This window comes from Venturia canescens, chromosome 4 (genome assembly GCF_019457755.1).
Source record: "Venturia canescens isolate UGA chromosome 4, ASM1945775v1, whole genome shotgun sequence".
Lineage (NCBI taxonomy): Eukaryota > Metazoa > Arthropoda > Insecta > Hymenoptera > Ichneumonidae > Venturia > Venturia canescens.
This window is the reverse complement of record NC_057424.1, coordinates 4485171-4502433: the sequence shown is the minus strand read 5'-3', so window position 1 is coordinate 4502433 and position 17263 is coordinate 4485171. Positions and strand designations below refer to the sequence as shown.

At 39.4% G+C, this 17263-nt stretch overlaps 1 protein-coding gene across 1 annotated transcript; it reads left to right on the top strand.

The window, feature by feature from the left end:
• Positions 1-3175: 3175 nt before the first annotated feature.
• On the top strand, positions 3176-9277 carry LOC122409713 (uncharacterized). Its single transcript, XM_043417465.1, has 7 exons — positions 3176-3419; positions 3623-3717; positions 3819-4864; positions 5592-5791; positions 5990-6118; positions 6254-6436; positions 6519-9277. The coding sequence occupies exons 1-7, from the start codon at positions 3266-3268 to the stop codon at positions 7904-7906; spliced, it is 3195 nt and encodes a 1064-aa protein (XP_043273400.1). The 5' UTR covers positions 3176-3265; the 3' UTR covers positions 7907-9277.
• Positions 9278-17263: the final 7986 nt, after the last annotated feature.

Below are 17263 nucleotides of genomic sequence, written 5' to 3'. Positions count from 1 at the left end.
ATTGCATAGCGTTAATTGCATTGCTGCTCCAGCAAACTTCCTTTCTCTCGTTTCGTCGTTTGCTTTTTGCACGCGCGCGCGCGCGTGTGTGTGTATGTGTGTGTATTTTTTTTTATTGCCTTCAACTATTCTTTCTTTCTGCACGATGCTTTTACTCGAGCTATTAAATTGCAGGGTGCAAAGTTTGCGTATATAGGACATTCCGCTCTGAATCAAGAAGCACTTGACGTTCTAAAAGTTTTCACATTTTTCTCGTGCAAGTTCTTTGCTATTAAATCATGATAGTCAGGGGATTATTTTTATAATTGACATTCGGTTTTACAGACAATGTTCTTTGTGATGGGCTCTCATTTTGATTGTATTAACGAGGTAAGCAATTTTACCTCTCGATGAATTCATATATCGATGGTTTTCACTGGACTTTCGTGTGTGTTTCAATCAAAATATGATCATGAAAAGGAGGATTAATTTGCATTCACTAGTTTATGTTTTTCGGGTCGTAAAAAGTGATTCAACAAGTGTAATTAGCGACACGCATGGCTACCGGATGCGACGTTTTTTCGTTGACCATTTTATTCTATATCGTCATATTAGCAGAGTCTCGTTCGTATAATATACATGCAAATCGTTGCTGGGACGACGACAAACGAGATTCAAATCTGGTGGTTTCCGCTGTATTTTCATCCAGAATGGAAAAGAAGAGAATGGGACAAAGGGAGAGAAAAAAGGACTGCGAAATTTATTGAAGGTTAATGTTTCCAATAGTCCTGACTGACAGAATTAAACCAAACGCTCCGAAGTTGTCGGGTTTTCGATATGAAATAACAAATTCGATATGAATTTTGTTCTTCAAGAGTTTGCTGCTATCCAAAGGTGATTCTTTGATTTCTCGCTGTTCAGGCTGCTGGTACGAAGGCAAACGTTATCAGGAAGGTCAGACGGTAAACACTACCAAACCCTGTCTTCGGTGTCGATGCAACGAGGGCTCGTTGCGTTGTGGCCTACGGATATGCCCGAGACTGCCGAGTTCAGTGCCTCCAGGTTGCACCACCAGGACGCCCCGGAATAACGCGTGCTGTGCTGAACTTGTTTGCGGTGATTTACGTGAGTAGAGGTCCCATGTATTTCGCAGCTTATTTACGCTTCGAAATTTTTCGATGAAAACGCACATTTTCGAGCCTCGGAAATGCAGAAATTGTCAGTTCGATTGTTTTCAAAATCTTCGTTCCTTAATTTCACGGAAGGTTCCCCAATGAACACGGAATAATAAACAAAACGAATGGAATTTTATTCAATTGGGAAAACGAATAAAATGACGTAAAATTTTCGATGTATTCCAATTTCGGTATCCCGTTTGAAAGAGAATTTAATATTCTTTGGGTTTTTCGTACATGAAAATCATTTTAACGTCTTCTGATAGGATTTATTATCTTGAGCTAAAACTATGTATATTAAATTATTGTAGATGAGAGAAACGTGACCGCGAAACGTGATCCTGCCAAGGATATGAGACGCGAGGATGAAGGTAAAAATTTAGTCTCTATTTTACCTCACATTTTTCATCCCTTTTGCATTATTCAAAAATCTAAATTTGCACCCGAAAACAGTTAAAATAGTGTTTTTGACAGGTCGATGCTAATTTTACTAACGATTCTCGGTAAGTATAATATTTAAAAATATAGTGACATTGAGTATGATTCTACGCATAAATCGTTATATTTTTAATTCGATAAAACAAGATATTCGATGACCAGAAGCTCTTTTGCGTGAGGTAATTATAGGCTACTATTCTGCTGGCTTGGCACGCAGCTAATTTTACAGCTTCCAGCCCCCTTGTTTTCCCCTCTCTCATTCTCCCTCTCACCCTCTCCCTTTCGCTAACGGTCTCATGTATCTTTTGTAATTAGTCCCTCGCTCACTTCGTATATCCGATGAATCTCAGGCTATAGAGAAACAAAAACGGAGCAAACCAACACCATGAAACAAAAAACCTCCCTTTCCACGTCTGTGCCTGCGCCCTCCTTTTCGGAGACATATAATGCCACCTCGTTCTCCCCACATGTTCGAAGCTGAATCTTCACTCACACCTATATACGCGCTCGCACAAACACGCGCTCGCGTGTTCACGGGTTCATGCATAGGAAAGCCACAAATGATAGTGCCCCTGGTAAAAAACAGATTCAGATTCCAATTTCAAAAGCTTCATGGTTTACGCTCACTCGCATTGCAAAATTACATTCGCGAATGGCGACGATCATCCGAGTCTAATAATATATCGTCGTTTAATTATTCATTTGCTTTCACTCTCATTTTTATTTATTCATCTACTTCTTTGTTTAGTCGAAGGATGCCTTCACGAAGGCGTACGATACGGTCCAGGCTCTGCGATGATGGGTTCGCGAAGATGCGAATACTGTTTCTGCATTTCCGGTACTAGAAGATGCCTCCGACCGCGATGCCTACTTCCGCTGGCTGGATGCGTTCCTCTCTATGCTCCGTATTCTTGTTGTCCGGTCGCTTACAACTGCACGAGTCAGTACTCTTTTCTTTGGGGTTCAACTTCCATATTTTTCCATTTCCGATTTGGAATTTCGATTTTTCACTACTTTCGACTTTGACGTTGAACTTATATTTACAATTTTCAACATTTTTCCGAACTTTTCATATCAATCATTTATCGTTTCTCTACATCGATAGCAGTGCCGAGAATAAAGTTTGCTTTTTCTCATTCAACTGTACTATAAGTTCAATCAAAATTTATTTCAAGAATTCTCAGCTCAACTTTTAATAAGGAAAGTTGCCCCGAGGCTGCCAAGGGTCTCATTTGTCGCTTCATTTTTTCTCTCACTTCGATCTTACAGTGATTTCATTTTTGTTTTTTTTTTTTATTTCATCCTTTGAAGAGTCTCCTCACCACTCGCTTTCAAGCGTTGGAAACGCAGGGGCGGTATCGAGCAACGGTTGGTCATTTTTTATTTTTTCACAATCAAAATGCGATCACTTTTATTGAAAATTGATTCAAATTGGCGTGTAGAAAATATGGTGTTTCCAATTTCAACTGATTTCATTTTGACTAAATTCATCATAGAAGTCATTCAACTTTTTTTTTTTTTTAAATAAAAAAATAAAAATAGAAAAAAAAAACTGACGCATTCATCTGATTACTCCAACGTTGAATATTAAAAAATTTGAAATCTTTATATTGATCGGACAACGATATGTGAAAGGCTGTCGCGTCGGGAATCGGAGCTATAAGGAGGGCGAAATGGTCAGGGACATAGAATGGAAGGGAACATGCGACAATTGTTTTTGCGCCATGGGCGGCATTCGGTGCGTTCCGCTGTCATGCGCTCCTCCACTTCAGGGTTGCACGCCGATCGTACGCGAAGGACATTGCTGTCCCTCGACCTACAACTGCAGTGAGTCGTTAAACTTTCGGTGCAAATTATATGCCAGCCTTCCTCCGATTTTTTTCCAGCACAACTTTTCTCTTGTCTCTCTTTACACGTACGTACGTTACGTTTTGTTTCGCTTCCGGTAACCCTGATTTATTTGTCGCCACTGCAATTTATTAAATCGTTGTCCCGAAATGAGTGATGAAATTTAACGCGACTGTTCCCAGGTGGAAACATCGAGGTCAAAGCTGCTCAGAACTACGCATCTTATGCCTTCATCAGCAAAGATTATGCCAAATTTCGAAAAGAAACGAATTTTTACGTAGGTTTTTTGAACTTTTATTTGACTGAGTTATTTTTTTTTTTGGGCCATGATTCACGATCGATTTTTCATTCCACTGAATTGACATGATTCTCATGCAGTCCCTGAACGAGCAAGAGGCCGAAGAAATGGTTGGTAATTCGACGGTGGAGGGCCGAGGTCATAAAGATGCTGTGGAGCAATCGCAGTCGAATTCCACAATTTTGAAAACGCCACTCGGTTCCGTGGACACAACGAAAACTTTGAATTTATCCTCGCCCACTGATCTCGAAGCCTCAGACTCGATGGGAAATTTGACGACTTTAAAGACGAACAACGTGACGACGACGTTTGAAAATACAACGGAAATAATAACGACTTTTTCGAGACAAGATCACGAGACGATGGACAACGAAATACCAACGGAGACTCAAAAACTAGATAAATATTCGAATCAACAAGAAACGACCTTTTCCATGGATTGGATGAGCAATGAAACCACAGAAATCCCAACAACCCTGGAGACGATGACGAGCTTCGATTCGACCAACGTTCCAACGACCCTGATGAACGATGAAACGATCAGCTCGACAAACTCCATTGGGACCAAAGAAGATTTGTTGGAATCATCGGTAATCCCGATGGAACTGTCGACCACCCAGACCAGTGACATAACAACATTGGATTATTCAGGCATCGATTACGCTACGGTAATTTACGAGGAGAAAAAAATGAGTTCACTTCCGGAAAGCTCGGAAAATATGAAGAATCTGGAAAAGAAAAATACCGAGAAAAAAGCGACGACTCGAAGAGTCGTTGAGAGTACAACGAAATTCTTGAAGGTCAATGACATCAAAGGAGATATCAGCGAAGTAGAAAAAGATTCTCCACCGACTTTCGGAATCGGCGAGTCTTCAGTTATTTCGGTCAAAGGACCTGCCACTGGCAAGCCTACGACGGTGCTCATGCCTGACAACATGTTAGTCATTAACGTGACTCTGAAGACGAATGTTTCCGTTGGACACGTTCAAGGCGTCACCATGAATCCTGTCAGATCGATTTCACCGGATATTGAAGCGATACTCAACATAACCAATCGTAAGAAGGGGGAAGATTACGATTATGACTACAGCCAACCCACGTTGCCACCTTCGCTGCCCAACGTAAGGTGAGCACAAATTCCATTCTGTAAATCCTCAAGTGAGTGTCGGTGGTAATCGGTAAAAAAATGATGCGTTTCTCATCCAACTTGAATATGAATAAAAATTTGCGATGACAATTGGGCCATCGATAAGTCTGCTTCGGAATAAGTTGTGGAAGATACAAAAAAGAGAGAACTCGACAAAACATGCTATAGTAACGGGGATAATTTTGCCTTGTGCTTCCTCCCAACCGACGAACGACCTTAATTCGAATTAATCCGTTGGCCCGCGTGGTTAGGTCCCAGCTGTTGGCAGAAGGCAAGAAGCAGTACTAATTCCCGAAGCTGACTTCTCGTGCTTGAGCAGAGATTATATAATAGCATGGTGAATACTGGTCGAGAGATAGAGCAGGAGAATGAGACGAAGGAATATCAAACTCTCTCCCTCCTCCGCGTACGATTTCTCATATAATCCTCGAGCTTCAGCGTGTACTATATAAACGCGGAAATAGCTTTAAACTCGGCTCCAACCGGAAACGAAGAGTTCGTCCGGGTGTTTCAACTATAGGTTACAACTTTGCGTGTTCCACGTAACTACATATCTAGAGAAAGAAAATGCTATATCCTAAAATAGTTCTGTTATACCGTTATTTTTTATTAATTTTTATTTTCACAAAACTCTGCGAATAATTCTGTTCTTTATTGTTATACGTTTTTTTTTTATGTTAACACATAATTTTCAATATGAATGTAGAATAATTCCGTTCGTCGCTGCGGACGCTCTGGTGAAACAAGACGAAGAAGCTTCGTCGATGGTTACAAATTATCCTTTTGGACCTCCAATTGGTTTGGCACCCCAGGAACTTGGTCCAACTGTCACTTCCGGTACCGGAGAAAACTTTTATGACATCGTTACACAGAAAAACCGTTTCAGTCCACCCATCGAAACCGAAGGTTATTTTTATTTAATGCTCGCTGATTGAATGTTGGTATAATTCGAATATATCATTTCACGTTGGTTATTAATTTTCGTGAGGAACGAATAATACGCTGACCTTTTTGATAGAAATGGAGGGCTCAATAATATGACTCTGAATGAATGATATATTATTTGAATGAACCGAGATTGAAGTAAATTCTTTGAATTGATAGGCGGCTTTGTGCCTCGAGAGCCTTTGTATTTTGATGCCCCATTCCGATCGACCGATCACAACGTTGAAATTCACAGTGGCGTTACCGTAATACCGGCGGATATAACGAACCCTCACCGGAAAAACGATGGTAACGAGTAAAATTGGTATAAATTTGAATGAACAAATTAAAAGTTGGTTCGGCGGGGTTTAATATTTGAAAGACTCGTTTTCATATACGTTCGTTTGTCTGATTATTTTTCGTTACGTTTTCGAGAGCTGGCAGGTATTTGCGTATTTGAGAATCGCAATTATCGTCACGGTGATCTTCTGCCGAGCAGCGGACGTTGCATAATATGCATTTGCTATTACGGCGAAGTAGCATGCTCCGATGAGAAATGTCCGCTTCTCAAAATTGGCTGCAGTCGCTTGAAAAATGACAAGATCTGTTGTGGCAAAGTCATCTGTGGTAAGACGTCGTACAAGACTCGATGATCTTATTAGCCGGGTCCACGTCGAGGTTGTCTGATGTTCATTTTTTCTTTTGGCAGTCGACGCCGAGGAGTCACCAACCCTGGTCCTGGATCGTGCAGATGCAATTGCGCCCGCACCGAGAGAGCCATTACCCTCATTGGATGGAATGGTATCTCCCGATCCATTCAGAGATGTCATAAAGACAAAACCCGCTCCTGATTTGCCCTCTCTGATCGAGGACATGATTCCTTACTTGGTTGAGCATCGAATAACCAAAGCACCAATGTCCCCGACGACACCAGTCACGACTACCAATCTGGAGCCAAGCGTAGTCGGTAGTTTTGAGAGACCGCCAGCTCACAGAGTCGATCCAGAAAGAATTGAACTCCAGGAAATTCCGTTCATCAACGCGCATGCTCTCAAACCCTCGAACACCAATAACGAAACTTCTGCTTTTGATGTCACAAATCGGACAGACAGTAATGACCAACTACACAAAGAGGCTCTTTCTAATCCAGAACCAATTAAACCCGCGCTCATTAGCCCGAGTCAACTACTCCCTGTCCCGGAAAACGACGAGGAATCTTCGATCTTCTCGTTCGGTAGTGTCCTCGATCTTTTGTTCTCTGAAAATTCGGGACTTGAAGGCACCACTGAAACTTCCAGCTATTTGCATAAATCTACATCCAATCCCACAGCCAACATGTCTTCTAATCCATTGCCCGATGCGCCTGCCACTTACTCAGCTCATCAACCTGTACATTTGTTGGGGAATAAACCCAACTTGGGCTTTGGTTCCAGCGTTCCCACGTCTAATCCAGAAAGTAGTCAGTCCAAGTTCAGCCTCCAGGATGCTTCCGAGTCCAGGCCCAATATGACATTAGAAGCTTCGAGAAAATCAGCTGCAGGACAACTGTCATCATCTGTGGAGTCTCAACAGAATAGACCGTCTAAAGAGCCCTCGATTAATTTGTCCAATGCTAAGGTTCCTGGGACCATCTCGTCCAGCAGCCCTTCCAAGTTCGCGTTAGAGAGCATGCCTAAAGTCAGAATCAATTCAACGTCAGGGTTTGTGGAGAAACTCGATGAAAACCAATCTGTGACGTCAACAAGCTCAGGAAACCAGCAACTCAACAATTCGTCGTTGTCGACTACGATCACTGCTGGCATGTCCAGTGATGCTGAAACTATCACGTCAATTAAGATCAAAGAGGCCGAAGACACAAGTCCAAAAGTTCAGGAAAATGCTGATACTTGGATCAAGAGTGATTCACATGAGACGACTGCAAATGGATCGGGTGACTATGAAGTCGTGACGTCAGCCAGTGGTCTCCTTAAGCTCGCTGGCTGCAATATTTACGGTCGAATGTATCGGGTCGGTAGAATAATTACAGAACTTTCCAGCCCTTGTCTTGAATGCAGATGTACGGAGGTTGGGGTCCAATGTAAACAACTTCAGTGTTGATACATCTCTTTGTCGCTCTCTCTCTTTCTCTCCCTCCCTTCTCCATTCATTCCTCAGCTTCTACTTGTCCCCTTTTCTCAGCTTTCTTTCCGCGTTGTACTTATGCATCTGCCTCTGTTGTGTTTTCCAAGGCAGTAAGAAAAAAAATCAAACAACTCATCGATTCCTATTCATCTTCTCACTTTCTTTCCATTGGCGATCCACACTAAGCATGCGACGTCTCGCGGATTTTTCTTGAACTGCTGTTGGAGTGCAAAGCAGGTGACCTGTCACGTAATATTAATGTCGTTAAGTGGTTTTAGGAACGGTTATCAACAAAAATGTACGTATCCATAAATTTGTCGAAGTTTTGAGTACGACTGGTCCATGTTTCCAATGCTAAATCATGCACAACTGTCAAAATTGCACTCCAATAGGGCCATTTTTCCGTGGGATACGAGCGCCGGCATCGGTAGTGTTGATCGCCAACTGTTCATTCATCCTCCTCTCCCTAAATAACGTTGCTATTGAAAATACCGTAGAAAAGACTGTTCAATTTTTTTAATCATTGATAAACGAAGATAATGGAAACTTAAATTCCATGGAGATGCAATTTAAAAGAGAGGCAAAATCCTCATAGCCGACGACACAGATAAGTTATTTTACGGGAACGAATCTTTTTAAACGTGGAACATAAATTTACAGAGTAAAAATCTGCGAATTCATATATTCGTAACAGTATTTAATTCGGATAACGTTCACTATTTTCATTAATTAACAGATAGCGGTTCCTGCCTTCGGGAATGGTGTTTAATCTCGGTATAAAATAATTACAAGACGCTTATTCGTACAACAAATCCAAATTTAAAGTACATTTTATTTGCTGGATTTGATCAGCAGTCTTTCCAGAGGGCCCGCATATCCAAGAGTATACGGGAATTTTTGATAATCAGAGATAAAGAACTCCGCCGAAATAACTGCACTTCTATTAATGATCAAAATTTTTTCACAGCGTACTTGCTCTCGTGGGTAGAAAATTTGTAAATAGAAGAAAAAGTGAACAAGCGACGCACAAGATTTATTTTTCACCTATTTTCAAGTTTACTTCTCTTTTTTCATGACATCAAATTATGATTTTCGCTTGCCTCGTATTCCCGAGACAAGTTTTACTGCGTGTGTGAGCGTGTGCGTGAGTGTGTCTGATTCATTTGTATTTTTTTCCATCCTAGAATACGTTTTCTCTTATGTGAATCATTCTTATTACACCGATCATTCGTTCCTTAAGCAACAGCAAATCTGGAATGTTGCCAATGAACTCTCACTACTTCCGTTTATATGTAAACAGCTGGTTATTCCAGTTAAGAATATAATAAATAAAAGCATGAAGCTACATATGACATCGATTCTCCTACAAAACATCCTCGTCGACGATGCATGGGTGCGTCATCGAATTTTCAATTGATCGTTAACGCCGATCGGAGAAGACGGATTAGACTTTTGAAAGGACGTATACTTAAACGTATAAAATTTCCCGAGTTATGTTGAAGGAAAAAAGAAAGACGGAAAGGAGTTATCCACTAAGAATCTGGCTTGTATGCCTTCCCAAGGCCCACTACTCGAAGGACCTTCCTCAAGATAGTTATCAGGTCTCAGAATAGATGTCGATGTCTCCTCTTTGACCGCAGGCAAAATCCGCTGTTTCACGAATTCGTCCCTCGCCTTATAACTATATCCATGATTCTCCCACACTTTTCTTTCCGTTTGCTTAGCTCGCGCGTACCTTCAGGACAAACTGTCCAAGATAACGAGCTTAGTTACACCCGGACGTTTCTCGTGTCTCTTCGAAAGATACCTGCGAAGAATTTCTAGAATATAAGTCTTCATATATACGAGTCTGTAAGAAAAAGTGTTTCTCTATATTTGTCCGTAGTACGTCTGCGTGTTTGCCTATTTATATCTCGAAAACTACAAAAATAATTCCAATTAATCACTCACAGGCGGAGAGCTGACAATCGACAATACCACTTTTGCTGCCGTAGAATATTAATGTTTTTTGGCAGCAGCCAAAGAGATATGCGAGTAATCAATTTCAATAGTCAAAAAAACATTTCACAAATCAAATAGCGGGATTAAAATGATGATGCATGCGTCATTTCCAAGAACCCGGACTCGGCCAAGCGTCGTGCCGAGAAGCATTTAATACAAAGAGTTTATCGATGTTGAATAAGGCAAGTTATTGAATTTTTATTCTTTGTCGCGTGGCCAAAAAAATGAGTAACGTTTTTCTTCTTAAGCAGCTCGTTTTCGCGTATATTCGTTAGAAAGCAGCGATCATTTTCAGCAAGTTGTAGGCACACTTCAGTATAAAAGTTTATTTCGGACGCTGCGTGAATCTCTTGTTACGACTGTATTTGCACAACTATCAGATCTGTACACCGAGTACGTTTTATGATTACCCAGCATGCGACGAACCAACGTTCATGTCACTGTCAGCCGTTACGTTGAGAACAAAATAGAAAAAAATCTAGATTTCAAACGTAATAAACAAAGTGATTACAGTTTTTTCAGGACTTCTTCCGGAAATTGTCACATTTTCAGTTTTACGCGATTGAGACTTGAATTCCTCCTTTCAACTTCGGGTATTCAAAGTATTCGACTTGAATCTCTCGGAACCTCGAAAAAAAAATTGATTACAGAGTCATTCTATCAGTCATTTTTCTCGGCTTCATTTTCGCCAGCAAACTTCATAAAAAATGATCTTTTTGGGTGTCGTTTTGAGAGCATCACAACACTCTGTTAACAAATGAATATGTCTTTTGCATTTTTAAAGATTTTGAAACAACAAAATTTCAAATGTTGATAACACAGCGAAAAATTATGTCTCGGAATTTGACGGAGGATTTCGAAGAGTGTTTTGGTAGACTCTTACACAAAATCACGATTAGAAGCTAGTAAGTTTTTACAAAGATTGAAATTTATTTTGCCATGGTTCGAATTGTTTCCGGAATTAATCGTGATCGAGGCTGAGAGAACAGCTAGTACGTAGAAAAAAGAGTTTTCCTTCATCCGAAGTACGCTTTCAATCTTGAGATTGAACTTTTTTTCAATACTTGGCGTTAAAACTTTACGGAGTCCCTGGATACGACATCCCGTTAATGCTTAAAGGTGTACACTTTATATTTTAAAAGATTTTTTGCGCTCACTGAAAACCATGAAAGAGATTTTTAATAACGCTTAAATCTTCGACATCGATTTTTCAATCCGCCTCAATATGCACCGTTTCATGTTTCTGTGATGTTTTATTTTGAACCAATCCACTCAGGGAACTATAATTCTGGCATTCACAGGATTGAATTAAGTGAAAATGTACAAGGGCCATGGAAAAAAGGTCAAAAAACAGGAGAGTCAGCCTCGGTCCGGCTTACCAATCAACATTAAGCGATCAATACAAAACAACATGTGATCGTGAAGCAGGATGGAAAATTATGGCAGCCATTTACACGGAAATACACGCTTGTACTTCGTTTCATGTTTTACCCTTACACATCAATCGAATCGTTGATTAATTATCAACCGCGTTGAAGGCCAGTGATTGTTCCTTGATTAATTGCCATGGGCTATTCGAGCGACCGTAATCACTTTGAGTACAAAATAATGACTTGGAGCCTTCGAAAAATATATTGATCTTTTCTGTATTTTTGAAGCAACTCAATACAATGACAATACGAATAATTTATTTTTCGTCGATTCAGAAGTGGAATAAACTGGAAATTATCCATGTTCGAGGGGATCATCATGATTATTCATAGATTTATCAGACTAAGAAAAATAATTTGTTCGCCCAGGGAAATTTGTTTCGTTGGACGAAAATCTAGTGGATTCAACTGCACACTTTTTAAGTGAAATGTTTGGTTAGCAAAATTTTTTTTTCCCTATAGTTTTCTACAGGAAATTCGCCAGATATCTGATAAATTTGGTTACACAAGTACTACAGTTCAAGCATTTGCTCATTTCATTAAAAACTCAACAAACAGGACAGGCATTTGAGCTGAAAATTCTCGAGATGAAAAAAGGTGCCATAAAACAAAATATATAAATATATATTGGGGTGATGCAAAAAACATCGATATTTTTTTTTCTTGGAGCTCCAACGGAAATCGTTAGTACATAAAAAGAAAGTAATTTTCCCAAAATTTCAGATTTTTAGAAAAATTTTAGATAGTGCTCAAGCCACTTTTCGATATTTTCCTGTTTTTTTTTTCACAAAAATCGCGAAGCAAATTTTTTTTTCTGCTCTCATATCACAAAGTGTTGGTCCTTCATGGACTCATAAATCTAATGAAATGTTGGTATTCTCAAAAAAATTTTAAGGCTACCTCGAATAATTTGGGAATTTTGAAGTTCTCTCGTGCGTTTTATAAAAATTAGTCAAATTATTTAGTAATTTAGTAATTAATTAAGTTGATTAATCAGTAAAATAGGACCGAATTCTGTTAGAAAAAAATAGAGACCAGTGGATGCAAATCCGGAAATATTTTTCATCAAACTTCCAAAATCAATCTCGTACTTTTGCAGATTTAAAAAAAAAATTAAATTAACACGATCGAAATGGGTCTATTGTACAAAGTCGCCTTCCTGTATAAACTCAAATAGTTTTTGATTAAACAAAAAGTTGAGAACTAAAAATTTTTGCGATTTTGCATTCATAAGCCTACATTGATTTTTCGTTAAAATTAAATCAAAATATTTTACTAATTTTTATAACGCAAGAGGAAACTAGAATATTCCCAAATTTTAATATCTTCTGCGGTGAAATATCAGACTTTGAAATAAAGAATTTGAATTCGGCAAAGCACAGCTTTATTGGACGATGCTCTAACAAGTTTTCGTGTATAAAAGTATTGTAATGGTACGCCTCTGGCGTTTCCCCATTGCGCTTGAATTCGAGCAACTAAGAGTTTAGGAGCAGGTAAGAAAGAGAAAAAAGCGTGAAATTTTATAAAAAAAATAATAATGTTTATTCATATAAAACGTTTGGAATACAATTAGAAAATCCAAATCGTTGTTTTTGATGTCAAAACTGTCTTGTTTTAATGTTCTTTCGTTCATGGATTTGTTGATATCTATTGTTTGTTTATTGACCTTTATCACACAAATTTGTTTGACTTGATCAGTCAAATTGAAATTCTGGCTCGATACAATCCATTGAAGATTGATCTTTTGTCAACAGATCCCGTAAAGTAAAAAAAAAAAAATTTCGTATAATTCGTTTAAATGATCAAAACAGCAGTAATTATCAGAAGCAAAACCCAAGACCGCAACAGAACAATGCAGGATATTGGCCGCTAAATAACCCGAATGATCATCAGCAGAATAATACTCTGGAACAACCAATTCAAGCAATCAAAGTACATCAAAAACCACAACCCTCAACTTCAGCGGCAGAAAACGAATAAACGTTGTACCCGTGCTCGAGAAAAATGCTGATCAAATAAAAGAAAAAGGAAACGAACGAGGTACAACGGCAGAAGAAGACAGGAAAGAAAATTCGCAGGTCGGCAAAAGCATTTCGTTACAACTGGCCTGAACGCCGCTACGCATCGGTTCGAGCTACCTTAATAATAAAGAGCAGGTATGAAGGAAACGCGGACACCGTGAATTCTAGTGAAAAATAAAAATAATCAATTTTATTCAAATAATTAACCGAATTTTAACAAATCAAGGAAATTCTGCGCTTTGGTTTGCTAACAGTTTTGTGTTTTTTTTTGTTTTAATTTGTCTTGCTTTGTTTAATCAGATCTGGCAAGAAAAAGACCCGAAAGACCCGAAAACGTTGCAAATTCTCTGTCTGAGAAAATTTGTGTTTCTCAATTTTTGGATTTTAAATTGTACAATAATATTAATTGAAGAAGAATGTGTTTAAAAGTCTAATTGTCGCTTTTGTTTCATTTTAGCGACACGCCTCAAACTGAAAAACCCTAGATTCAATGTCTCGTACGCTATAATTTGAAAACTCTACTATTCGACGTCCTGTTTCGCTCGCTTTTAAAAAGAAATAAATCCAGGAGTATTTCTGTTTCTTCTTTACAAATTAGTACTTTCGTTTTGATTCGATATAACTCAAATTCTCCAGTCTTGCATCTCGGTCTTGCATCTCCGCGCAAGACCAATTTAGACAAAATTTACACCAAATTTGAATTTAAAATTTTAATTAATCAAAAAGATTTATTACAACTCTGCTCTTTACAATCATAAAAATGAAAAGATACAAATTTACATGAAATAGGCAAGGATGGCGTAGACCACAGGCTCTGGAATTGAAACGTCACCGGTTTGCTCCGAGATCCTGTGCATCCACTAGGTTAGGTAATTTACCGTTCACGGGCTCTGGGATTGAAACGTCACCGAATCGCTCCGAGACTGCGTGCAACGGAAATTTGGATAAAGCTAAGAGTGGACCCTGGGCTCTGGGATTGGAACGTCACCGAATCACTCCAATATCCCAGACATCTAGGATAATTTAGGAAGAAGGAATTTATGATTATTCGAGCAGAGTTTAGAGTCTAGACTGTTCAAGAGGTCTGAGCTGGTCTTGTAGGCAGGGAGAACTGACTGCCGAATGAGGCGCGCAGCGCTTCTTATACCCGGTTCCCCACCACAGAATTCTCGAGAGCCGAGAATCTCAGTTTTTGATCGGTTCTGCGCACCTTTCTGTAACGCCTTCTCGGATTGGCCCGTTGCCATGATTCGCGCTCGCTCGTTGGTCGAGCGGGCTCTCATACGATGCGCGGACTACCGCTTTTAATGTTTTCCAGCCTGACGTGACTTTCAATAGTAAAAGCTTTAATTTGATTGGATATTATTTCATTCTTACATTTTTCCTTATTGATTTGGTTTTAAATCATTGATTTGACTTGTGATAATTTTTTTTGAGTTCGTGTTATTTTTCCGATCATTTTGATTGTAATCATGCGCTTGGGCGATTTGAAATTATATAAAATAAAAAGAAATAATTTTCGCGAAAATGTAGTGGGGCTTAGTTCAGAGCGGTGCTTGAGCATCACTCGGACGAATGCACGGCGACCCAAGATGGCCGCTACCTGTCACCGGCGACGTGCGTGGTCGAGTCGTCGTGCGATGTTTTGATCACAGTGTTTTTCGTTAGTTCGTTAGTGATATAATTCAATGAGTACGAAAATATTCTAGGCAGTCATAAAGGTTTTCGTTAATAGTGAAATAACTCTCGCTTCTTTTATGAAAAATATTACTTATTTCCTTCAAATAACTTGCCTCTCAAAACAAAGAAAAAATTGTTTTTTGTTTCTACCTTGGGATGAGAATAAGGTTCTGTGCCAAGAATCTTCAGATCGCACGGAATCGAACGATCCCCTTCTTTGTTAGCATAGGAGTGTAAGGATTCAAAGTTGAGAATCTTCAGGCTGAACGAAATCGCTCAGTCCCCTCCCTCAGTGTGAAACTTGGAAATTATAAAGGTTTCTTTTTTTAAAGTCTCTACCTCTGTTTGTTGAAGCGAAATCTGATTCAAGAATGAACTGCTGTTGCTGCTCCGCACGGCCTTAGACTCCGCACGCGTTTAGACAAAGAAATAATGATGATGATTCACTCTAAAATTAACTCGGATTTGGATTAGCTCAAAAAAATAATCTCGAACCAGAGTTTCGTCTCTAAATTCACGGATTGGCCAGCCGACCTGTCGCCATGACGCGATTGGGCGGGCTTAATGCTGATTTTCATTGCTCATGTAATAAATAATAATTCCATTACAAAAATTAATATTTTTAAAGAACAAAATTCATTTCTTTTCTTGTTTAATGAAAATAAATCAAAATTTGGTTTTGGAAGTATTAAATTAACAAATTGGAAGGCATTCAGACCTTTATTTCTCTTGGATCCAAACTCTGACTCGTGATTGACCGTTTCTGTTGGATCTAGCTAGTAATTGGACTTTGACCTGACATTATCACCTGGATCCTCCCAAATTATGTTTTATGTTCAATTTTGACTTTTCTTTGTCGTGTTATGTTATGTCTCATATAAAAATTGAATGAACTAGAGTGTCCGACTATGAAATGTATGGGTTTTTCAGAAAGGAAAGAAATTGCTCATATTTACAGTACAAAAGAGGATATTAGCTATATAAAAAAGGGAGTGCGTTTCAGTATACGTCGCAGTATTCATAATTGTATTTTGCCGTCTCTTCCTCGAGATCAACTGGTACTGCCCCTCGGAGGGTAGCAAGTCGACACTGTTTAACAACCGTTTGTTTCAACTGTCCCGTGTAATTTGCCTTTGTGCAACTTCCTAACACTCCTAACTTCCCCTCATGCCAAATACCGAAACTTTATAAATTCCCAGTTGAATAACTCACCGGTGTAGCAGCCAGACACCAGGCTACAGCCCAGTTTTTCAACTTCCCAGCGTCACTCCGCTGTACGATTATTCCCCAACATTCCCAACTTCCCCTCGTATCAACTTAGCAGCCATCAAAGAGACGCCGGGCCCAGTATGTCAACTGCCCGTGCTACTCGCCTTCGTAGCAAATCCCCAATACTCCCAACTGCCTACCGTGCATACTCAACAGCTGTTAATTTCTCCACACTCCATTACGTTCGCAGTGGGTAAACTTTTAAATCTACCTACTGCGTCAGTACTTTGCTATACCAATTGATACTTCTTAAACAGGATTTTTTCTATTCAAACCTTTCAAACATTTTTTACTCTTCATTTGATATTACCAGCATGCAATAAATTCCAACGTTAAAACTAAACCGCTTAATACCATGACAAATCGATATTTGGATGATAACCTTAATCAATTTTTATTATTTCCGTTAATTTATTTTTATTCACTTTATTATGTATACCTTCTATTCACATTTCTCTCTTATCTTATAATACGGAACAGTATTTTTTTTTTTAAATATAAGACAGTCTTTATCAATAACATACTCGTATTCCATGTACTGTAAACATTTCGCACAGAAGGCGAGGTGTCCGCATGAGATGGATACAATTATCAGTGCGGCTTCCATGCACTCGCGACACAACGATGTAGGAAACATGCTGCTCTCATTGCTCAAAGATTCAGCCAACGAACTGGTCAATAGTACAGGACCATTTTCAATTTCTCGGTAAACTGGGGGTTCCTCGTAAGTAGGGCCCTGTTCACCGGTGGCTTGTTACAGGTGGACTACCATATCAACGCACAACTCGATGGGAGGCTCACGCGCAACCTGTACCACATCTTGTTCTATGGCAAGCTCATGCGCGATCTCTACCTCATCTTGTTCGGCGGAGGGCTCATGCGCGATCTCTACCTTATCTTGTCCTATGGGGGGCTCATGCTCAGTCTTTACC